At 33.1% G+C, this 25,493-nt stretch overlaps 1 protein-coding gene across 2 annotated transcripts in view; it reads left to right on the forward strand.

Moving 5' to 3' along the window:
- The window catches only part of GALNT13 (polypeptide N-acetylgalactosaminyltransferase 13), a 418,871-nt gene that overhangs the window by 218,624 nt on the left and 174,754 nt on the right, over positions 1–25,493 (forward strand). For both annotated transcript variants that reach the window (XM_063112481.1, XM_063112489.1), the window contains exons 3-5: positions 20,058–20,224; positions 20,687–20,894; positions 23,260–23,430. In XM_063112481.1, the coding sequence (XP_062968551.1) occupies positions 20,058–20,224; positions 20,687–20,894; positions 23,260–23,430 (546 nt within the window). The remainder of the gene's footprint in view (positions 1–20,057; positions 20,225–20,686; positions 20,895–23,259; positions 23,431–25,493) is intronic.

Raw genomic sequence — 25,493 nt, forward strand, 5'->3', positions numbered from 1 at the left:
AATAAGTACTCCGTCTTTTGCTTATAAGCAACAATCTATCAGCCTAATCTTTCTCCCAGGTAAGCAGTCTTTGGATGGCCTTGGCAATGAGTGCTCTTTGAGAACTGGAGCTATTAAGTGCTAAAACAGCTTCCTGGCCTCTGGCCCTTAGTGTGCCATGGTAAGGCCCTATTCCCAGCTGATGTAGAAGAATGCCACTCTCCACCTGGGAAGTGACAGTTTCTAGCAGAGCTTATGGTTTGCTGAAATCTTAGTGCTGAAGCCTTCAGTCTGTGGGCACATGTGACTTTCAAATCCTGAAACAAGGAGGCCCACAGCAAGGAACAAGCTAATTTCTGATAAGTGAGAAATAAGAACACATCTCATATATATCATACTTGACTTTCAAGGCAGATCCATGTTTGTGGGGCTTCAAACTAAAACTAACTTGGGGTCTTGTTTAAGAAAAATAGTAAAAACTTTGAACACAAAATTGGATATAGTGTTATGAACGGGCTGTGCAAGAAGTGGGCCCTGATCCTGCAGTTTCTTCGGCTTTGTGGTCCATCTGCCTCTACCCACCTCCGTGAGCACCAGAATCATGTCGACTTAACAATTCCCTGCAGGAGTGAATGTTCCCATATGTTCCAAGCACAAATTTCATTCATGAACCATAAATAAAAAATATGGATGTACAGTAAAAAGGAATACTTGAAGTGATTTGTAGAGATTAGAAAGTAGTTTAAGAACCTAGAAATAGATATTAAATTTAGTAGAAATTTTAGAGCTCAGAAAACTGAGGAGAAACTACTTACTTTCATGACATCCCAAAGATAGGAATTACCATTTCCAGCAATTCTAGTCATTTTCTTCTAAATCTTAACATCTTAAATTAATTTCCTGACTTTTTGTTTATTTGTTCATTTCAAATCTTAATAAAACATGTGGACATGTATTAATGTATACATGCACATGTACATGCATACACACACATATTTCTGAAGAATCAAAATGTTATTTTAACTTGAATATTTACATTATGAATTTGTTCTTAAATATTGATCTTATACAAAACTCTGCATTTGAATTTCTTGTTTTGAATTCGATTACTTTGGTATTAATACCACTAATAAAACAAGTTTTCATATAAGTAGTTGGGAGTGAATCATCCTCATCACTGTGTTTAAAAGCCATTATCTATCATATTTAGGATTCTTATTAGAATATCTTCTTGACTTATTACTTTACCTAACTAAACTTTTTTTTTTTTTCCAGATAGGGGTTTCTTCTGACTGTTGACTTGAGGTTAATTTTGTTCCCCGTAACTGGAATCCCTAATTATAGAATAATGCACAATTTGAGATTTGAGAAAGTGGTGACATTGAGTTTGTAATAATTTGACAATGACTACAGCGGTAGCTTGTCCTTTGAGAAGGAAAGGCAAGTCTATTTGAAGCTTCCAGTAACAGATTCCAATGACAATTCATTCCTTCCCTCAGTATAAAAAAGGGAATTGGATTTCAGATAGTAACTCTATTCACTGCTCTTGAAACTTCCCTCACAACATGTAAACATACTTTTTTAGAGCACAAAGATTGACATTAAAATGAAGTTTGTTCTTTTCCTCAGTGAAAACATCACTTGTTTCTCTTATTATAGAAAGTCATTTGTTTTACTCTTTTATTAGTGTTTGAAGTGGGGCACAAAGTGGCCTTTCCTCTTTCCCAAGTGGCCACGCATCTATAGTCTTCCAAGAGAATGATGAAACCATGCCAACATTTCTCTGTAATAATTTGCATTTCTTTCATAGTTGCTTCAATTCAAACTTTGTTTTTTATATTAGGAAAAACTTAAAATGCTATAGGTGGCTGCATTTTTCTAGTGTTTCAGAAAACCCATTTATTCTCTACATAACTTTGCTCTATTTCTGGCGCTCACTCTGCACAATTTACAGGTTGGCCTCACTTCCTCTAGAAATGCAAGTATTGGATATTTTGTTTATAAATCTTACATAAGTAATCTTAATAAAATCAAATATTTAATCTAGCTAAAATTTAAATTCCCAAAAGAATGCTATAATAAATTCTACAATGAATTATACAAATTATTAGTCAATGAGAGAAGCCTTTGAAATATTTCACTGCTTTTCTTCATCAGTACTATATTGTTTCACTGAACAGCCAACATCATGAAAGATAAAGAGGTTTTAATAATAAGAGAAACAGGGATAGACTTTATAAAAAATGAAACAAAGTGCCTAATATTATTTTAATCCCTAAAATGATTTTTTATAAGCCATGGAATGAATTTTGACCTGCCCTGTTCTATTTGTTTTTAGTCTGTTGCTGTACCCTTCATAAGACGTCAGCTATGTAGAACACTTGCATTTTATGGGTAGATTTACCCATAGTAGCTCCTGAACACCCTGAAGAGGCAAGATCACTGTTCAAGGAGGTCAAAGACCTGGATTCTAGTTACAGCACAACCACCACCTATTTGTGAGGCTTTTGTCAGGTTGTTTTCCCTGCTTATGATGCACTGTCCCCATTTATAAAATTAAACTTATTATTAGATGGTCTATAAGGAACTTTCCAGGATTGTTATTCTATGGATTCTATTATAAGAATACTGTAAAATGAAAAAGTAGGAAATAAATGCTCACACAGAACTTTGCTCATGGTGGCAAAAAGAATGGTTTCTTAAGGGTCTTGTTTCCTAGGTATGTTGCAAAACTCATCACTCATTTTGCAAGCTTCCACCTCTTCTCCCCACATTATGAAGCTGAATTTCTCTGTGGACATAATTTTCTAGAAAGTATATTGGATTAATTGTTCAGAAAGTAATGCTTGTACCAAGAGTCTAACACATCTATAAACTAATGAAACTAATTGGTATGACCCTTATAGTGAGTGATTTGTTAATTTAACTTCTAAGAATCTAGGCATGAGATGTTCATGCAATGAGGAAATAGTAGCTAAATCTACCCAATGTGGTTATTACTCAGGAAAAGAAGGTAGGAAAAAGGACTGAGTTGTTATGTAGTCTCTTCAAGCAGGGACCGGTTCTGCAATTATGAGTTCATGGAGTAGACTGGATTGGCAAGAGAAGCATCATCGAGGTGGCAGGAGTTACTTGTGTCAGAAGAAAAGAGAGACAGACAGGTTTTGTTTTGTTTTATTTCACTTTATTCTAAAAGTACTTAAGGACAGTGTAATAGTATATTGATTAAATACACCATAAAGAAGACTAAATTAAGATCATCTTCTACATATGGTTCATGTTGTAGCAACAGAGAAATACTTGGTTTAAGTATGTAAGTTCTATTTATTAAATCAAAAATTGTAGCTCTTGGTTACATTATTTGAAGATAGAATCTGGAATTTATTTAGCATGTAAAACTATAAAAGTATCCACCTTTATGTATTTAATCAGGTAGTCAAATCTTACATGTGGTTTTAAAGGAGAAACCCATTATTGTGATATTTGATTTTTCAGTCCTTTTTTACAGAATACAGATGTGAAATTTCTTAATAATGAAATTAAACTGACACCTATCATGTTTTAGACAGCTCAATAAAATAGATAATCAGCAATATATAAAGGCTGCTGAACAGATACCTAATAATCTATTTGGGAGTGATGATATCCACTATTTCTTCTTTATGTAATTATAGATGAAAAGCTGATCCACTTTGCTGAAATTTATTACTTCATTTTAAATAAATCACTTGGAAATTATCTTATTGCAGGTAAAAGTATTTATCACCCAGGATCCTCATTCTTCCATAGTAATGGCTGCTCTTAACCCGCATTACATTGAAATTAAGAATAGATATATTTAACATTTTGATATTGCTTGCAGTCACTGAGGCATGATATTTTATGTCACATTTAGCAATAACAATTGAGGCTCAGGGCATTTATGAGATGTTAATGATGGGAAGGGAGGAGCTGATATATTAGAGATTGCTTTGACTTCAGTTTTTCATCGCCATTCAGGAAATGCTCAGTAATAAGGTGGTCATTCTTTAGAATTTTAAGTAAAAAGAGTTTACATTGGTCTTGTCGTGTGTGTGTGTGCGCTCACATGCATGCTCATGTGGAGAGGGAGACTAAAAGCCCTATACAAAAGAGCACATACTATATGCTACCATGGCAAAATAATTATATGGTTAAAAAGCAGATAAGTGGTTGATTCGGGGGAAAGAAATTGCTTGTGAAAAATTTTTCTGCAGCTGTGATACTGTTTCATATTTTGATAGGAGTTTGGGTTCCATGTCTGTGTGCATTTATCAAAGCTTAGGAAATGTACACTTAAGATAAGCATTTCATTGAATTTAAACTTTATATTAAAAGAATAAACTGAAAGAAAAATCAAACCCTAATTAATAAGCATGCTGTAAAATTTAGGGAGGAGCATGCTGATACTTTAATATGCATAAATAGTGTGATGGTTCAGAATGGATAGAAAAGCTCACATGAGAAAGATTATGCTAGAATAGCTAGGAAAGAACTAGTCTTATGAGATATTAAAACATAAAGTTCTATAATTAAAACAGTATTATAGTGGAACATGGGTAAACATACAAATGAAATGAAATAGGAAGTATAGAGATAATTACAAGAATAACTGGAAGTTTAATATACGATATAAGTGATTTCTCAAATCACTGTCCTAGCACCTAATAAGTGAGGCTGAGGCACCTGGTTACTCATTTGGAAAAATGTGTAATTAGATCAATATTTCACACCATACACAAGAGTAAGCTCCAAATCAATTAGCAATCTAAATTTTTTAAAAAAGAAGAAGAAAAGCTAAATTCTTCTATAATCTGGGTGAAGGGAAATGCTCTCTGTTGGTGGTCATGCAATAATAGGGAAATACTGATACATTTGAATACATACAGTTTTAAAAACTTTTTATGTGGCAAAAAATATAAGTAAAATAAAAAGACAAATATCAAGCTAACAGAAAATATTGCCAGATATATTACAGGCAAAGGGCTAATGTCGCTATAAAAATCTCTGAAAAATTGAAAGGTGTCAAATCAAAACAAAGAAACAAACGAAAAAATACCACCATATAAAAATAGTCAAATTACATTCACACACACACACACACTCACACACACTCACACTCACACACACATATAATGAAGACATAAAATTGACTTTTACATGTATTCAAAGGTTTTTGACTTCATTCTGGACTAGAAAAATGCAAGTTAAAACTATGCTGAGATATCTATCAGACTTGTGAAAATTTAAAAGTATGATAAAACATTCTCTTTGCAAGTCTACAAGAAAACAAAAACTGTCACACATTAATGATGTGAAAGCAAATTGACACAACCCTTATAGTGAGAGATTTGGCAATTTTACTTCTAGGATTCTACCCTTAAGATACGTCTTCCAATATATGAAAAACAAAACAAAACAAAACACATTCACAAATATACCTTAAAGGCAATAATCACCAATGGATGATATAACTAGTGGGTGAAATTTTGATTAAAATAGAAAACTTTACAAAGCCCCAAAGTATGACTTTACAAGGTTCTTATTTACAGAGGAAAACATACTTCAGAGTGGAGAAACCTGACAGACACTACTTTACTTAAGTTATCAAAATTAACATTAGTAATGGTACAAATTGACATCCTGTCAAGTGCGATGATGCTCTAAGGACATAAATATCACTTCTGTTGTATTTTTTTCCAAAAATGCTTACCTAAATCTAATAATTTGGAAACACCAGACAAATCTCTCTTCCTTCCAAAATGATATGCCTATTACTGCCATTGATAACAATGGTTCTACTCAATAGGAAAATAATGTGGGGGAAAAAAATAGTGTATTTCTTGTTTAAAACTGGGCATATAGAAATATGCAAAAAGAGAGATTCATGATGCATACATGAATTAATTGATAATTTAGCAGCAATTGAAACTTGCTATCAGTATTTGATATTTTTAAAATTTTATTTTAGTAGGTAAGACTACATGGTTTCTATGCTTTAGCTTCACTTATTTCACGCATGGGACTGATCTTAATTTCTCATTCATTGACTTAAAATATTTTTAAAATATATTTAACAAGTAGTATTTAAGTTTCTATGCCATGGGAACAAATTAGTTGTTTCTTACAACATTTCTTTAGTGTCAGAACTTCTAGGGTTAGAAATGTATCCCATACTACAAAAGAATTGTGTGTATGTGTGTGAGTGTGTGAGAATGTGTGTGTGTGTATAAAACACCCAATGTAGCAATGTCTTTGATACTTGTAATTTTAAATTTCAACTTAACAATATAAAATAATATAAAAGCTTTCCTGATTTACAAAACGTAAAATCTCATAGAAGCCAATGGAATCCTTGATTTCCTACCTCCGTGTACTCTTAACTGTCTGCCACATCAGTTTATGTGCAAATGTCAAATAATCTTTTGCTTTAATTGCTGCTGTAAATATTTGCTTTAAAAGTTTGCTTACTATTTTATGATAAAACCTAGGTGTCTCCCAATTTTAAATACAATTTATAAGGCCCTTGGTTTAAATTTCTCTCTAGCTATAAAGCATTTAGCATTAAAGTTTTTTTTTTTTAAATATCTGAATATTGGTCAAATGTAATATTTCTTAAAATTTAGCATTACTTTTAATAGCTGACATTTAATAGAAGTAACTACACCACCTCCTACCTACATGATTTTCAAGTTGTAATACAGATAGACAGATAAAAAAGTTTTTATCTTTGTCTTTTGGCTGTAAGGTCAGGAAATTTTCTGTATTTTGCACAGCATTACACATTTATGTCTATTTTAACATTAACTTCTAAAGAAATTTTTTCTAAAAAAATTTGTTTCAAAGCAAAAATTTTTTTGTCTGTCGAAGACAAATAACCGGGTTATGGGTATACAGTGTATGCCTTTTCCTTCATGCAGAATTTTGAAAATATTTTCAGTTTGTATATTGTATATCTACATGATCATTGTTCCTTATTTTATGAACTGGCTTTCTCAATGCTCGATGATTTTTAAAAAGCTGTTACGTCTAACTCAGTAAAATTAACATTACTTTTTTATTTGAATTCTATAGTGATAGCAAATAATTTATTAGATTATTATATTCAATACAAATGTGGATATAATCTTGGTTCTCCATCTGTAAGTTTTATAACAATTTACTACAGCTTAATGCTCAACCAATTTTAAATAAGGAATTAGATATTTTTGATGCAGTAAACGATACAAGTTGCATGTGGATAGCCTGCCACATTAACAACTTGGAAATAAGGAAAAGCAAACAGCAATGTTATAACGAATTGTCAGGTGAATTTTCAGTTATGAAACATTTATTTTGATTTGTAAATATTTTAAGTGTTTCATTAAGGCATGTGATAAACTATTCTTTGAAATTTGTTAGAACGGAAATTTGAAGTCATAATGGTAAAAGATGTCATACTCATTGCAAAATAAATAGAGACAATAGCATTTAAAAAAACCAAAAACATGATATTCAGTTTCAGAGAGTACTATTGAATACCATTTATATTGAATTTATATATATTTATATTGATATATAATGCTTTATAGTTAACAAAGGTAGAAAGAAATGAAAAAAAAATTGTCCGGGTCAGAGAAAAAATAAATTCTTACAAAGCCCACATGCTTTACTCCATACAGAGACTCTCTACCTAGACCCCATTCATATAAAATACAATGACCTGTCTGATTTTCTGTCCCACTTTATTCTGTCCCTAATTCCTCATCTAAAGATTCAACTGTACCTCTGGAAACAGAACAAATGATCTTCGTAGTCAGGGTGATTTAAGGATTTCTAGGTTCGGTATGTCCATGCAGTGTTATCCAGTGTATACACTGCACAAAGACACCCAGCGGAAGGAGTGAGTGGGTGCACTCTGCCTATGATGCTATGAAGGGAGGGCTCACTGGAAGAAAGAAGTGCCTTTTTCTGGGCACAAAGACTTCATTTGCTTTTACGTCTGTGGTGGCAGGACTCCACTGCCCAGAAAAAGCACATTTTTCTAATCACAAAAAATACAGGCTAGTCGTGGCCCTGATTCTAGTTCAACAAGCCCATCTTATGTCTTGCCTGATCTGTGTATCTCTTTCAGTTAATACTTTGGTCCTGAGATCTAGTTTCCATGTTATACTCTGATCTATGAACTAAGTCTGTGTCGTGTACTTTTGCATCAACATCTGCAGTCTCACCATGAGTTAATTCTTTCTCTGAACTTTCAGGGGCTGTGGTGTTCTATTTCTGAGCTCATACCCTGGATTTGGTCCCTGCTGCCTGATACCAGTCTCCACAAATGCCACCGATTTCTCTGTTAGTACCTCTTCATTTTGTGTGTGGTTAGGCACCCTGTGGCAATGCTCTTGCCCCTTGCCGATACAAGACTGTTCTTGACATAAATTTTTATTCTGAAACATCATCACCTATCACAATCCACTCTGGATACAGAGATTCACTTGACCAAATTTGACTTTCATTATCAGTAACTCCATCTTTCCTCAAAAATGTATGGCCCATAACCAAAATAATGTTTAGTATATATCAATTCTCAAATATTTGCCAAATATATAAATATTTTATATTTAAAGAATTCACTAGCTTGAGAGTCTCATTAGAATAATACTAAGAGGATCCTGTCAGGGAATCTTTCAGATCTTGTCTTGAAAACAAGAGCTACAGTATGATAGAGAATTTTTCACACATTCAGAATGACTCCATTCTCTTAAGAGTTGAATAACCCAACAACCTATGTATGAGAAAGAAGGGTCGATACATATATAAAATATATTGGGAGTGTAGGAGAGTGAGCAGTTAAATATCCCTGGGGAAAATCAGGGTTTCATAGAGGAAGTGTGATCTGAGCCCTACCTCAGACAATGTGTGTGAGTTCTTCAGAGGAGAGAGCAGTCCAAAGACAAGAAAAACTAGATATAGGGAGAGATAAAGGCATTAGAGAGCTTTGTTTCCTGGAGGTACTTTGAAGTGTTCAATATTGCCAAAGAATTAATAAAGGAAAAGTCAACATAAGGTAATGATGACCTAGGACCTGGGGAGCCTTTAGATGTTATCATTAAGTAATGAAGAGCCATCAAAAATGTTTGAATACAGTAGTGGATGTTTGGCTTTGCCTTATGTTATGTAATGAGGAGAGTGTATTTGGGGGATCAAGAATATTCCACAGATGCACTGTATTTACTCCATGCAATAACTTAAGGAATTGGTGATTCATGATGTTGATATCACCATCGTGAAGTCAACATCATCATCGTGATGTCGACATCAGTGTTTCTGGCTTTGAACCTAGGTGAATGGTAGTTTCTTTGTCTCAGAGAAGTGAAAAATGTGAGCCCCAGCAAGGTCAGTTGACTTGAATAAGGCCATAAATGAGTGCAAAAGAAAAGCCTGGCCCAGGTTTCAGGCCTATTGATTTAAAAATCAGTGTTATTTTCACTAACTCATGTACGAACTTAAACTTATGAATGGCAATAGTGAGTAATTTTGTTGCAAAGTCACTTTAATTATAGCTATCACATGCAATAAACATATTTATTCTAAACAACTAATTGTTAAGGAGTTTCAATAGCATCAGAGGTTATGCAAAGGGAACAACCTCATGAAATTCACATTCTGAAAGAATGAAGATCACAGGACTTATTGGAATGGTATTCTTTTATTTTCACTTACTAAAAAAGGCTATTTGTTAACTATTGACATTATGGAAGTAACTCCAATGGCAATATATTATTGTTATTTATTGGGTAGAAATTAGATCCACGGCCAATTTTATTTTTTAAAATAACCTAGATGTGAGCTGAGTGTACCCTGTCTGTTAAAGTCAATATGAGATCAGCTTAAACTCCAAGAGAATTAATTATCTAGGAAGTACAGCCCCTTTCCCAAGATTTATTCGGTTCCTTGGTAGACTTAACTGTTTTGTGATTGCTTTTGTGAATGCTTTTTTTTTTCTCTGCTCCTCACAGTGTAATATAGATATAATTCAGATATTATCTTCTTTCTCACATTAGAGACATAGTCATGAAACCACTAATGCAAAGCATTTAAGAATAGGTTAAATAGCGGACAGTAAAGGAAGAGGTGGGATAGATTATAGTCAAACTCAAACTTTAGACATAACTCATCTCTAACTATCCTCCAGCAATCACATGACTGTGGAATTCCTCACATCATTTTACTTGCTCATCTCCTCTCCCTCTTTACTCCTTTCCTTAGTCATCTGCACCTGAAGTCCCCACCCTCCTCGTGCAAAGCAAAGTCTGCTTATCTCATTCAAACAGTAAACATTTTCCTTTGTTTCCTGGGAATCCATGACTTCAGGTTGATGCCTGCTTCCCCAAATGCTTTATGGAGGAGTTCTCTCTAACAAAGGCAGTTATTCCCTAAGTGGGATACCAGTGGTAACTGTTCAAATAATAAAATGTTGACATCCTTAAGTAAAGAACTTATCTGTGCATATGATAAGTTCTGATGCATAAGGACCATTTCAAAGTAGTTTCTTTGAAATATTTCCTGTTTCTACCAGTGATGTTGCTCTTGTAAATGGGTTGTATTGTTTTGTTTTTGTCTTACATGCTCTTCTATTACTACTGTTACAAGGCATTGAATTTATTAAAAAATGACTAAATACTTTTATTAATTTAACAAACCTCCATTAGCACTGAAATACTTTGCAAAACAAGTCTGTAGGGTGTAGGTCTTCATTATTTCTACAATTTTGGTAAAAACCACAGGGGACAGTACAGCAGTGGATTATAAAATGCCTTTCCTTACCAATGGAATATTGAATTTCATTGAGCCATATGCCATCTAGACTGTTTGGTTTTATTCTTCTATTTTTTTTTTTTAAATTCAAATAAAGTAACTATGTCTATATGTAATAAAAAGTCACAGGGGCAATAAACTTTATATATATATATAGGTATATATATATGTTGAATGCATAATATATGTCAGGCACTGAACTAAATGCTCTACATGTACTACCTCCTTTCTCACAACTCTGTGAGGTAGATACCATTATTATTCCCATTTTAAAGCCATTTTAAAGCTGAGGAAACTGAGGCACAGAGAGTTTAAAAAAAAAAAAACAGCCAATCTAACTCTAGGTCCATGCTATCCTATACCAGATTGTAGAAGATGACATTCCAATTATAACAATGTTGAGATATGACTAGGGAGTCAGTCTGATAATTCATGCAATAGCCTGCATCATACTGAGATTTTTGTTCATTCAACCTCTTACTAAATATACTTTGTGTCATGCAAATACAGGTAATAAATACATAATAGCATATTTATAGTCTCTAAAATCAGTGCTGTTTATTCCTAATTAGATGTCTTGAGGTTTTACTCCGTTCTGCTTCTCTCATAGTGTTCATAAGTTAAATCTCAGTACACAGGGGTTCTGTCAGTTCCATTTGTTAACCTCCACTGTTCTTAGGGCACCAAGCCTTGATGGACACTTACCGATGATTCAAAATCATCATTACTCTAATAATCACTGCAGGAGATTTCTCTATATCTACATCCTGCTTATTTCCATCAAGGGATACTGCAACAAAAATAACTCACCATCTTTATTCACCATATGGTTTAATTAAGATAGTGATGTAACTAACACTGTTACCAGAAACACTCTCTGTGTCAGTACAGAAACTTATCCCATCAGGAAAGAAGTAGAATAGCAGCTTTTGAAGTCAGACTGCATGGGGTTGAAACCCAGCTCCACTTCTTAGAAGCAAGTTGCTTAACTGATCTGAATATCAGGTTCTTTACTTATCAAATGGGAGTAATAATATAACTAGGTTAAAAGGAATAGTATGGGAACTATATTTTCTATTTATTCCACAGATGTTCACCAGAAGAATCTGTCAATGAAGGAAAGCTGAGTTTATTTCCTGTTGTAGTAAAGAACACCAGCTTGACAGACAGTCTAAGTAGTCTTGGAAAGGGGTGGCCAAAGTGGCTATTTATAAAGATTGGTGGTCTTGGCTTAGGTGGTTTAACATAGGCTTTTCAATGTAGGGATGTCATTGGGATTGGGTAAAGTACGTAATGTAGTTCAGGATTGGTAGAGATAATGAGAAGATAGTCTTGAGGTCAATTGATAAGCAAGTGGTTTATCCAGTTAAGCCATGTTTTGCCCCTGTGAAGAGGGCTATTTGCCCACATGAGCAACCTATCCTCCTAAGGAGGGGGCTGTTCTAGCAGTTTATTGTTTGAATAAATTAATTTTCTGAAAATTCTTAAAGCATGAAATGAAGTTATTTATGAGTTTATAGCGCTATCATAGTCCTAATAGCTAATCTGTGTGGTTGCATTAGGTCTCAGTTCTTAGCATTAAATGAGATGATCCATAAAAAACACAGTACAATGCCTGCTACATAATTAAGAGATTGACAGATATTAGCCACTTATCAACTGCCTCTCTTATTATGATATTTCTTAAATCAGAGCTTGACAGGTGGAGGACATACTCTAACCCTGCCTGAGGACTGCAACATTTGGTAATCATACAAGCCCACAGGCTGAAGCCAATAGTGAGGGACAGTCCCAGCTTCGGTTAGTAGGAAGTGTGAGTTGGCAGATAGCTCATGGATGTTCAAGAGCAGGAAAGAGATCTCAGCAGGCAGCCAGAAAATGACCTTCTGGGTTCGTCCCACAGAAAATGTTAAGCAGAGATTAAGGTAAGTAAGCACTAATATCTAACATCAGGCAGCCAGAACCAGCCAGAGAAATTTGGGATTGGAGGCAATATGTGATTTAGAAGAGCTGGAAGGGAAAGAGGCCGGAACCTTGTTCCACGCTGCTACACTGGTCACACAAGTAAAGTTGTTTTCATGCCTGGAAGGTTTGGACACCAGATCTATTATTGAAACTGTATTGGAAATAGGGAATAAAATGGAAGCTTGGCCACAGGAACTAAGGATAAAAGACAAGTTATTAGAACTGACAGCAGCAAGGCTGATCCAAACGATTTTAGAGACCTTATCTATAATATTCTATACAGTGCTTCATAATATAAGAACAGTATCATAATAAACTTCATTCATATAATCCTTTGATAACTTCATTTGTTGTTCTCAACCCTCCTGCAATGTAGATATGGCAGTAGTTTTACTCCAATTTAGATGATGACAAAACCAAAGCTTAGAGAGTTTACTTAGAGATCCTACATGGCAGAATGGGGGGGCAATTACAGGTTTTCCAGACACAGATCTTACTCCAGTGTGTCCCAATAGTAATTATGTTACTTAGATTTGAGTGGAATGTTTTATAATAGGATGATTTGCAGACTCATTTTCTCCTACTCTTTCCCTTATGTATCCCTTGCTCATTTATTTGCCTTGGCTCTAGAATAACAAAATCAATTCAATTGAAGATATGAAAAAATGTAGAAAAATTGGTATTTCTACTCCTCTAGTTCAGATTATAATAATGCAGAGGAATGACTGGGAAGTTGGTCTGGAAATTCATATAATAACCTCCATTATTATGAAGGTTTCATTCATTCAACCCCTTATTCAATATGTTTTTGCGACATGCAGAATGCTAGATTCTGGACAGGCAAAGACAAATAAGATGAAACTTTATCCTGTTTTTCTTTTTAAGAATTCCCTAGTCTATTGGATTAGATAGACTTACTGTGAAAGAGTATAACAAGTAAAAAGATTGAGGCATATACAAAGTACAAAGCCAGGAAAGGGGGCTGTATAGTCTTCTATGAGATTAGGGAAGGATAGAGAAAGAAATTCCCTAGTTATTGTTGCTGTTTCATCTAGCATAGCTCTGTCCTACCTGAGATCCTTATGGCATATTCCAAACAGAAGCCAAGAAGCAAGGGAGCCTAAGAAATGCATCCTGCTCAGGAACCCTCTCATTTTACCCCCACTGATACTTAGAAGAAAACAGGAGATGCAAGGAATGGATCTGAGAGCAAATATGCTAAGAATGAATACACTATTTACCTGGACTTTAAAATAAAGGTGTTTGCGGCAGATGAATAAAAATCTGATTATAATCTCAAGCAATTATGAATAAGAACTTACTTTTGGGAGGCTTAACCCATTGTAAATATAAATCAACATATAGAAACCCATGCAAAATTACGTGCTTTATTTTACTTGAGGGCCCCAACCTGTTCAATTATTATCAAACAACCATTTTCTTGTTGCCCAAGTTTTCTTTGCATGGATGCGTTGAAGAAGGATGAATTCTCTCTGTGAATATGAATGTTAATAATTGGGAAACATAGGAACCATGCATAATTCTGCAATTCCCATAGCTCTTAAAAATATATAGAGGACCTGTATTGCAAGTCTTTATTTTAATTACTTCTATTAATGTTCTTTGATTGAGACAGTAAAAGGTAGCAACCGACTCACTGAGCAGCAATCCAACGAGTCATGCACCCACACTGTTGACAGCCTTTGTTTGGAGTCCTAAATGGATTGTGTCTAACTAAACGGCTGTGTAATTAGGGATCCTTTGTGATTTCACATTCTCATTTCATTGCCAATTTTTCTTTCTTTTATGTGGCTTTTTGTGTTGTGTAGCTTATTTGAAAACATTGATATGGTTTTGAAAAGGCTAAAATCAAATTGTAACAGTTTATGTTCCCATAACTGCATAGCCAAGGGGAAATATGTTCCCAATGTGTGCATAGCCAAGGGGAAATACGGTAAATGGGCATACTATCGCAGGGTATTTCCGTGTTACAGACGTTGGAAACATGATTCTACCACCATATTCTCTCCAAAGTAGAGCAGCTGGATGTATGTCACATATTTATAAATCAACAGCGAATAGACAGAAGATTGGAACAATCTTAGTGTACATCCAGATGACGGAAGGGATTGTAAATGAAGTGGAGAAGATTTTCTTACTCTCCATGCTTTCAGTTATAGGAAACAGTGTCATCTTACGTGCATCCAATATAAACACAAAAAGAGATGTTAACCTCATGCATCTTACTAAAATGTTGCAGTCAGCCAAAAGGTTTTACATTTTTTTTTAAGTCAGTCTCTTTGTTAAATAGGTAATAGTTCTCAACTTTGGCTGCACATTCAAATCCCCAAGAAAGATGTTTTTAAGAATCTCGTTACCCATGGCCACACCCCAGACCTTTTAATTAGAATCTCTGTGACTGAAATCCACACACCAGCATTTTTTCAAGCTCATGGCATAATTCCAACCTGCAGTTAATATTAAGTGCCACAGATACATTATTACACAATTAAAAGGAAATACACTTACACTTCCTTGCAAGGATTATAAATCCAGAATGTCATCATATGTTTTTATTGTGTTTGTATGAAATACTGCCATCATATAACTTATGATTTCACTGGAATACCACATTTCAGGTACTTTATTGGACTAGTGGACATCAAATATTCCTTTCAAATTGATGAAAATTGCTATTTTGGTCTTCCCCTTTTACTCTCAAAGTTAATTACATACACCTTGTTCCCCCACAATAATGTCATTTTTTGACAATTGCATTTAGATGTTTACATAAAAGGAAACAATGTCTTCATAAGACGTTTTGCTATAAGAATGTGGTCTATATGTACATAATTTCAATGAAAGCTAACTTTCTATGCTTAGTTTTAATGAAATAATCCTAGGTCAATGGCTATTCCTCTATCAGATATAAAGATATATATTTGAATGTGAGATTAAGGCATATTTCTAAATAATTTAAATTTTTCTAATTAAATTTTCTTTCCAACCAAAACTATTTATAAGTTTTGAAATAGGACATAAAATAATATGGAGCAGAAATCATTACTGTTACTATTATTATTCAATAATAAATTACTTTTTATTTCTTTATTATTATTTATTATTACTTTATTATGCAGACTATCAAAATAGCTATGTGACTTATTTTCTGTGGAATAAATATTTGAATTAGTCAGCTTTGAAAATCCTTTCCAATTCTACCATTTGGAGATTCTGAGCTTTACTCTCCAGTTAAGCCACGGAATATCTATATACCACACACTTCCGATAAGATCTTTGAGATTACCTACTTTAATCTTATTTTGTAAAAAATAAAAAACTAAGGTGAAAAGTGGTGAAATTATTTTTTTAATATCACAAAGAGCAAGTTGTTTGTCATGTGTCAGAGAGAATAAATTCTTAGCCAAGTCTCATGTATTTAAGTACTTACCCCAACTTCTATCATATAGATTTCTTGTTTTGTTTGCTATTTTGAATTATTCCTGGAAAAATCAGTGAGTTGAAAACTGCCAGGTTGGATACTAAAGGCAATTTTTAAAACTAACCATACTTTAATTACTTTTTCTTAGCTAAAAAAAAAGTATTGTATTCACCTGTTCTATGATGCACATTTTTTCATTTTATGTCTAATGTCAGGATGAATTTTACAGGCAATGGTTAGTTACAGTTATTTTCTACCGGATGGCAGTTGTTATGTAGGCAATATTGGCAATATTTCTTAAGCTTGTTTGAAAGTGGTTATAGCTGTCATTGCTTCTGCTAATTTATATGCACTCTATACTACGTGTTGAGTTTGTTGTTCACTATTTCTTCAAACAGATTTCATTACTACTCAGTATTAGAAGAAAAAGTTATTGTCCAAAAAGAAAGTAAAGGAAACAGCAACAAGAATTAAATTTTACGTAGTTATGGAAATATTTGTTGTTGAAGCAACGACTATAATTCTATATTTCCTTGGTAATCAACAGCTGACTAATTTATACGGCCCGGCTTTTTATGTCATCTAAGATCCAGGAGTGTCAGCATCACCAAGGATCTTATTATAAATGCAGAATCTTGGGTTCATCCCAGATTTGAATCAGAATCTGCATTTTAACAAGATCCCCACGTAATTCATTTGCACCTTAAAGTTTGAAAAGCAGCTTTTAATAATACCAAGGATGATATCCACAAGAAGTTGAAACTTTTTTTATATTTCATTGCTGAGGTATGTTCTAAATGTTTGCCTGTCATATGCTATGCAATACAACTTAAAGCTGGAGAAAGACCCTTAGAATAGGTGAAAGAAACTTCAAAGCAACAAGAAACTGGTATGACTGATTTATAAATCAAGCATGACAATTTTGATAGAAATCTATGCCCAAATAAATTTAAAAGCTTTTTCTATTAGCTCTATTTGAGTATTAAAGAGATCCTAGTGATGAGAAGATATCGTGCTATAGTTTATTTGATGTTGTTTTCTTTCCTTATGGTACATAAAATTACAGTGTATTTTACCACAGGTGAAACAATAGCTTTGAAGAAATACAAACAATAACACCAGTTCAATGTAGCACAAACCATGAAAATCATAATTCTTGTTCATACAAATCTATGCATTTGGGATAACTGGATAAACTGACATAGAAAATGATTAATTTGTATGACTTAAGAATTATCCTATAAATTACTTTATTAGTACACAAAATCTTCTCTGCTACGTGACTTTCCCCCCCCCCCCAGGTTTATTGAGGTGTTTTTGACAAATAAAAATTGTATATACAAGGGTCTTCAAAAAATTCATAGGAAGATTTGTATTATCTTTCAATGAGATGTACAACTTGATGTTTTGATATACATAAACATTGTGAAATGACTACCACAATCAAGCTAATTAACATATTCATCACTTGACATCATCATTATTTTATTTGTGGTTAAAAAGACTTTAGATCAATTCTCTTAGTACATTTCAAGTACGTAATACAGTAGTATTACCTATAATTACCATGTTGTGCATTACATCTTCAGAACCTGTTCATTCTGCATACTGAACATTTGAACCCTTTGATGAATGATTGTTTACATAGGAAGAAGAGGAAGAATTAACAAAAATACTAGCCACATTTTATTTTTATGCTACATTAAATAATGACATAGTGGAAATTTTCTCCAAGTAAGCATAATAGCTGCATTAATAGTAAATTAGCTCATTATAACTTTGACACATATAATGAATATGAAATTAACATTTGTGGGTGGATTTTTTTTTAACTGCAAATGTAAGCTCAATAGAATGGTTTAAGACGGTGGATCTAAATATCTGCTTTTATTTTAAAACTTTAAATAATTTAAGTAAATTCATGTTTTGTCTGTGTTTTCTGTATCGGCATTTAGTGTAACATACACAACATCTGATTTAAAAGAAATCTTTTTTTTTTCAAATGATGCTGAGTAGCCTTTTTGACTATAATCCTTTGGTTAAACCATTGGTTGTTGACTGTTGAACTATTTTCAGCCTGTTTTTCCAGCTTTACTTTTTGATGATGATTATTACATTTACCATATTTTCTGCTTAGCATGCTGAAAGTGGTGGGATTTTTAGATGAGGCAGGAGCGTGGAGGTTTGAGGGAAATGGTAGAGAGAATCCTTCTGACTTACCAAGATGGTTTTCTAAGTTCATTTTGTGATGAGCTTCCTGGAAGTACCAGTCAAATGATAGTAAAGCACATAGAAATCATCCTGGGTTGAATCTTGCCACCAGAAAGGAAGGAGATGGATATGAATTCAACTACTTTTCTCACCAGCTACATTTTGATTATCTTACATGCACAATATCTTTTATATTGTGGATGCTTAATAAATGTTTTCTAAATACATATCTGCTGGAAAGATATTATAATTAAGGTATATGTACATTCTTACCTGGTTATACTGCAAAGACTTCACTGAGTAGGTGATATTTTACACCGTTTTAAAAGACGAGTAAGATATCAATAGGTACACAATCAGTGTTTTATTATATGCTTTTTATCACCCACATTTTACTGGGTTTTTTCACTCACTTCTGAAGGAAACTAATTTTAACAATGTTATATTATGTCACATATTAGGTCATTCATAAGTGGCAGGAAGCATCTGGTTTATACTATTTTGTGGAATTATTTTAATTCTCTGGCTCTTCAGATAGTTTTCATGAAAAATAACCTATGGTGAATAAACTTCTATTCCTGCCAGATATCTCATGACATTTTTTTTTATAACCTGTAATCAGGGTGATTTGAAATTACAGGACAGAGATGTCTGAAGATTGGCAAGTTGTCAGGGGCAATGACCATCTGCATGTTAAATTTGAGATGACCATCCAGAACTCTACATGTATTATTTGTCCAAATATACTTTTTAAATTGATTGCTGAAAATGTAAAATCTGGAATTTTTTTTTTTATTAATAAGGAAAGTTAAAAGCTTTTCTCAAAATATTAAGTTCTAAAAATAATGACAATTATGGTGTAGCCCCTTACTATGTGCTCCAGGGACCAGCAACATCTGAATCACCTGGGAGCTTTTTAGAAATGTACAATCTCAGGCTCCACCCCAGACCGAGGGAATTAGAAACTGCATTTTAACAAATCCCCAGGGGATGCCTATGCATATTAAAGTTTGAGAAGTGATGGTAGCCCATTCTCTTTCCTGATGCCCAGGAAATCTGGAAATTTTAGGAGCCAGGATGCAGTTAGCAGATTCTGCATCCTGGCCCCTAAATCTATCCTTGAAAGTTGGCATGGTTTATAGCATACTCAAATGTAATGAAAAATATTCATGATTAGATTTTAGAACAGAAAAATAATCTCAGTTTTACATGCACCAAAACCCTGTGGACATATGTCTATTTATGTTCTTATGATTTTTTGAGTTATATGATAACACTTTTTTCCTAAACAAATAATAAAATTATATACACTAAATGAATTCATCTGTCTCTGTTGTACCTGGTCTTTTACTGACAGTCTCAGAATGTTATTTTAGCTTTCTTAGGTTTTTTTAGACTTATGGAAATCATGCTGCTTTGTTCCCTGCAGGAGTTAAAATAAAATACTAGCAATTATGCATATTTAGTTTTCAAAATGCCATGTGATTACTCATGGCACTTATAAAAAGGAAAATGATTTTAGATATTCAAAAAACATTTCCTTAGTAATGGGCTTTCAAGCCTGAAGTTGTGTTATTATGTTTATTTCTTATGATGATGATCAGGATGGAAAATGAATTTATTAATATTCCTCTTCTTTCCTCCTCAGATGCAAGACCAAAGTCTACCCTGATGAACTTCCAAACACAAGTGTAGTCATTGTGTTTCATAATGAAGCTTGGAGCACTCTCCTTAGAACTGTTTACAGTGTTATAAATCGTTCTCCACACTATCTACTCTCTGAGGTCATCTTGGTAGATGATGCCAGTGAGAGAGGTATAATTTTTTTTTTTTGCATTTTTTAAATTAGAAAGCTTTATTATGGTCAAAAAGATACCTAGGCAACAATCCATATTTGCTTTATAATTTTACTAGCCCTGCAACCACCTATCAAATTTTCATCAATATACCATGTTAATGCCAACTCCAGAAACAAGTAACTAATTATTTCAGTTTATCTCATAGTTCTATTTTACTCTTACTAACCTAAGAAATCAGCCAAAATGACTTCCAAAAATGTTTCTTTTTTTCATAAGTCAATTGATCTTATTATTGAGCATTTATATGAATTAGTAGATACATGACACTAATTAACTGATGAAATTCTATTGTTTTATTTCACCTAACAAAAAATTTTGATAGGAGTTGTCCACCATTTCTGTGTGCTGAATTTTCATCTTGGCAGCATCTCTGAAACAGCTTCAAATTTTTCTTACAAATTCTTGTTGCGTATTACAGATTTTCTCAAGTTGACATTAGAGAATTACGTGAAAAATTTAGAAGTACCGGTAAAAATTATTAGGATGGAAGAGCGCTCTGGGTTAATACGTGCCCGTCTTCGAGGAGCAGCTGCTTCAAAAGGGCAGGTCATAACTTTTCTTGATGCACACTGTGAATGCACGTTAGGATGGCTGGAGCCCTTGCTGGCAAGAATAAAGGAAGACAGGTAAGAATTCATGTGTTATGTTTGCATGGGTTCTGACTGAACCTGGTACGACAGTTCCAGCTGTTCATCAGAATTTCTCTTCCAAGTTGCTATTTTCAAAAGTCTTATAGCTTTTTTAAAAATAGGTTTTCCCCCTTATTTAATAAATAAAACTGACTTATTCGTTCTGAACACAGGTATTTGATTTAAAAATAAGTCAAACAATTCAAACAATAAAAATGTGTAGAATATTCATTTCTAAAGTGAAGAAAATCAGTCCAATCTGAAATAGTACAATACGTTATAAAGCACATTTTCAAAGCAGAGTTTATGTCCTCACAACCACCCTGTGAGGTAGGTAATGCCTAATAATAGGAAGGAAGAAAGAAGTTATGTAGTAAATTGTGAAATCTGAAAAACTGAGTGACACTTTAGATAAATTAAGAACCCTCATACATATCTGCAATTCTTTCTGATGATGACGCTGGGAAGTACAAGGTTTTTTTGCAGATATTCGTAAACATTGGTGATAAATCAGTATAATTTTTAAGCACCTATTGAACATAGCAAACATTGGATGCTATATGATGTAATAACAAAGCATCACATAACACCTTGCTTGCATAGTCATTTCACCTACAGTAGAAAAGTCTTTCTAGAATTTTTTAATTAGACATCCAAGACAGGGGCTACTTAGTCTGAGCTAGTTCAGCTACACCATCTAAATGGCAGGATTTGAAACTTGCCAGGAAGATGGATAGAGGCTGTCAGTAAAATGAACCACAGTAGTTGAAGAAAGCAGTAGGAACCTTTTAGTCAACTGATGTAGTACACAGCTAATACCATTTTTCCACACAGTGTATTATACAGTACCCACAAGAGAGTAAGACTGGAAAAGTAAAATGAACATAGAACATCTTAAATGCATTTCCTGTCAACTTTTCTTACATTATGCTACTTTTTAAAACATGTGTTTCATATTCAACTTAGTGAGATTTTAATATAATGTTTAAATATGGTCATGTATAGGTCATTTATTTTTAATCCAACAACATACTACATTGTTTTGCAGATAATGAACCCTAATCTCTTGTCCTGATTATAAATTGTAAAGTTACCATAACTAGAGAATAAAGTCTGTTCAAGGTTATTAGATCTAATTTCTTTTTCTCACAAGTTAAATTATTAAACCTAAATAAGAAGGAGAGAAAGATACTGATTTCTCTGGGTCCAGAGCCACCAAGAAGCTTTTTCAAGGCCAAATGAATCCTATTGATTTCTGAGAACTCCAGGCTTTGACGAATTGTGTGGAATATAAGACTCAATTGTAAATGATACTGGTGTTACAAAACAAGAATCAATAATGGACAACATTTCTTTTTTTCAACATCTATGGGTGATTCGGAAGCCTATTTGTGTATTTATTTACCTACTGCCAAATATGAAAAACAAGCTCTGGTCTTCAGAAGTAGCTACAACCAATACGATCTTGGATAGACCTGAACACTTACTCATGGAGATAACAGAAAGGTTCATCCCATAATAAAACACATAAGCTGAGAGTAGAGGAAAAATAGGAAAAGGCACAACATGGATTAAAAGAGTACCTAACGATCTCCCTAAGCAAAATTTTCTTACCCTAAAAAGCTACCATCAAGAATACCAAAACTCCTGGCTCCTACTCTTACTTTAAGTGGGCTAAAACACCAGAGACTAAGGTTTCTTGTTTTTCCATATTTTAAATTATCTAGATTTTGACTGTAAACTCTTAATTCCAGTTCGATTCACACAGAAATTATCATGACCCCATTTTTCTTTATAAAAAACATTTATTTATACTGATAGGTCATGAATTTATTGTCGTTTGTTGATTTTTGTTTGTTTGTTGTTTTTCCTAGTAGGTGTTTTCTCTATGAAGATTTTCTCCGAGTTATCTTTAAACTAACTTACCCCATTTGAAATGCAAACTACCAGATCTAATTTGCCATAATCCATTCTCCCCTTCCTGCTTGTTATTGCTTTTCAGTGAGTTATAACTAAAATGATGCATAATCTCAAAGCAACTCTACTAATCATGCTGTGGGTGGAGGTTTTATGAAAAATAGACCTTGCTCATCTACTTCATTAGTACTTAGAATGCATTTGGAAATCAGCTTGAAGGTCAATTAGTATATTTGATTAGAGTTCACATGATAGCATAAAGTAGACTGTAAGGAAGATATAGTTAAAGGAAATAATTCCATAGAGAATAGAGATAAAATGAAACTAAAGGCATATTAAAGTCACAGAATAATTAAATTTCATCATATCAGCTGTAAGTTTTGAAGAAGATAATGTAACATCTAAATTATAATTTATATGCAAACTGGTTTTAATTTTTCTGCAGGAAAACAGTTGTATGTCCCATCATTGATGTGATTAGTGATGATACCTTTGAATATATGGCTGGGTCAGACATGACTTATGGGGGATTTAACTGGAAGCTGAATTTCCGCTGGTATCCTGTTCCCCAAAGAGAAATGGATAGGAGGAAAGGAGACAGAACGTTACCTGTCAGGTATGTAGATCAGATCTCTCAAAAGATAGAATGTGTATTCCTGTAATAATTAAGAAATATTATAAATTTGTATTCTCATTTTTAATTGTTTTGAAGTCATATACTTGTTTATACACACACACACACACACACACACACACACACACACACACACACACACATTGTCACCCTTTACAAAATTATATAAGAATAAATGGCAATATTAAATCTAGTTTAAATTAGCATAACAAACAAGTATTGGCAGAAATGCCAAATACCTTTTGAAGTTTTTTTGTACTCTTACATTCAAAATATATTTATTTTGAATCTTCTATGTGACAGAAATGGGCTAGCTTTGACACTTCAGGTAAATGTATTTCTTACCTAAAAGTAATGCTTTATAGTAGAACTGTTCTCAAAATTGAAATAACTGAAAATATTTTGGTAAAAATTCTAAATGTATCACCTTTAAAGGGGTGTTTTCCTTATAGATAACAACAGAAAGATCCATTTGGAAAATTGTAATATTAACAATTATGAAGGATTTATTGTTTGTTCCAAATTACTTAAAAAAGCTACTTAACTTAAAATATTTATTAGCAAAATATGTGCTGACCCTTAATACAAAAAAAAATATCATATGCATCTTTAGCGGTTTAGATAAGCATTACCCACTTTATTCACACAAAAGTATGATCTTCCTACTTTAACACATTTTTGTGGACCTCTTACCTGCAATCAAAAATTGATATGCTGAAAAATATTTTGGGAAGCATTCACTAGTTTAGCTCTTTAAAGGCTAATTTTGGCTCATCATTTTTCTGTTGGAACAACAGAGAAATATCCTAACGTTCTAAAACAATTTACATTTAACCCATTATCTAAACAAGAATGTCTGATAACCCCTACTGAGGGGATAACTTATCTATCGTTTACTGCTTAATTATATAATCAATTAATTAAAATCAAATTATAAAGATGGGCTAATGGAAGAGAATACCTGTAATTATTTCTTACTGAAAAATTAATTATTGGGGGCTGTTAACCTCTTAAGGAGATATTACTACGTCAAAGAGAAAAAACTGTGGCTCCTAACATTTGCATAAAGACATGCAAATTATCATGTCAGTATGTAAAGTGTAATTTAGTAGTTCTTAAGTCTTGTATAATCTTCACGTTCACCACATTTTACTGATCTTTGCCTTTAACAACCTGAGGAAATTCAGTGGCTCGTATTACAATCAAATGTATTAGAAATCCTCTTTTCCCAGATACTGGTTTTATTCAGTGTTAGCTGATTTTTAAGCATCATATCAGGTGAGAACTGTTAACATGCTTGACCAATACACTTAAATATAGATAATGTGTTTACTCACTTGAAATTTATAAGAATGCATGTTGACACTTATTTAAGAAAAAACATATTGGCAAAAGACATGCTTTATTTAACTTTATTTTCTCACAGAGTCAAAAGGTAAATAAGTAAGCAATATTTATAAAAGATATTACTGATCTCATTTATAAAAGAAAAGAAATCAACCATTATTACTCATCTTTCATTAATAAAAACAAAAGGTGAATCATCTAAGTTGCCATATTTTAACCACAATTTATGTAGTCTTATTGTAGTAACATTATAACTAATAAAATCACAGTATATTTTATTTGCTTCAGTAACTGCACATCATTTTATTTTCTAAAATGCTGAGGGAGCTGGAGCAGGAGAAACAGAGAAACCTCAGTCTGCTGAAGTTTCTAGATTTTTAAGGCAAAAGGTTAATTAATTCACTGGCTCTGTATTAACAGCCTGCAGGTAATTTTCATCAGCATAGCTGTAATGTGAACTCTTTTGTACTTGTAATCTATTACCTGAAGATGTGCTCATTTTTCTCACATTCGTACAAACAGATAAATCATTCTAGGTGTTGAAGACAGTTTTTTTCTTTCTTTTTTTTTTTTCTACTTGATTAACAGGATTCTGAATAGCTAAAGTGATTAAAATGAGGTGGAAATTTTGGTTTTCTTAGTGGAATGCTTCATTAAAATGTCAGTTATGGTGGAACTTTATAATCACTATAATTGAC

The sequence above is a fragment of the Cynocephalus volans genome, chromosome 1 (assembly GCF_027409185.1).
Source record: "Cynocephalus volans isolate mCynVol1 chromosome 1, mCynVol1.pri, whole genome shotgun sequence".
In the NCBI taxonomy this organism is placed as follows: domain Eukaryota; kingdom Metazoa; phylum Chordata; class Mammalia; order Dermoptera; family Cynocephalidae; genus Cynocephalus; species Cynocephalus volans.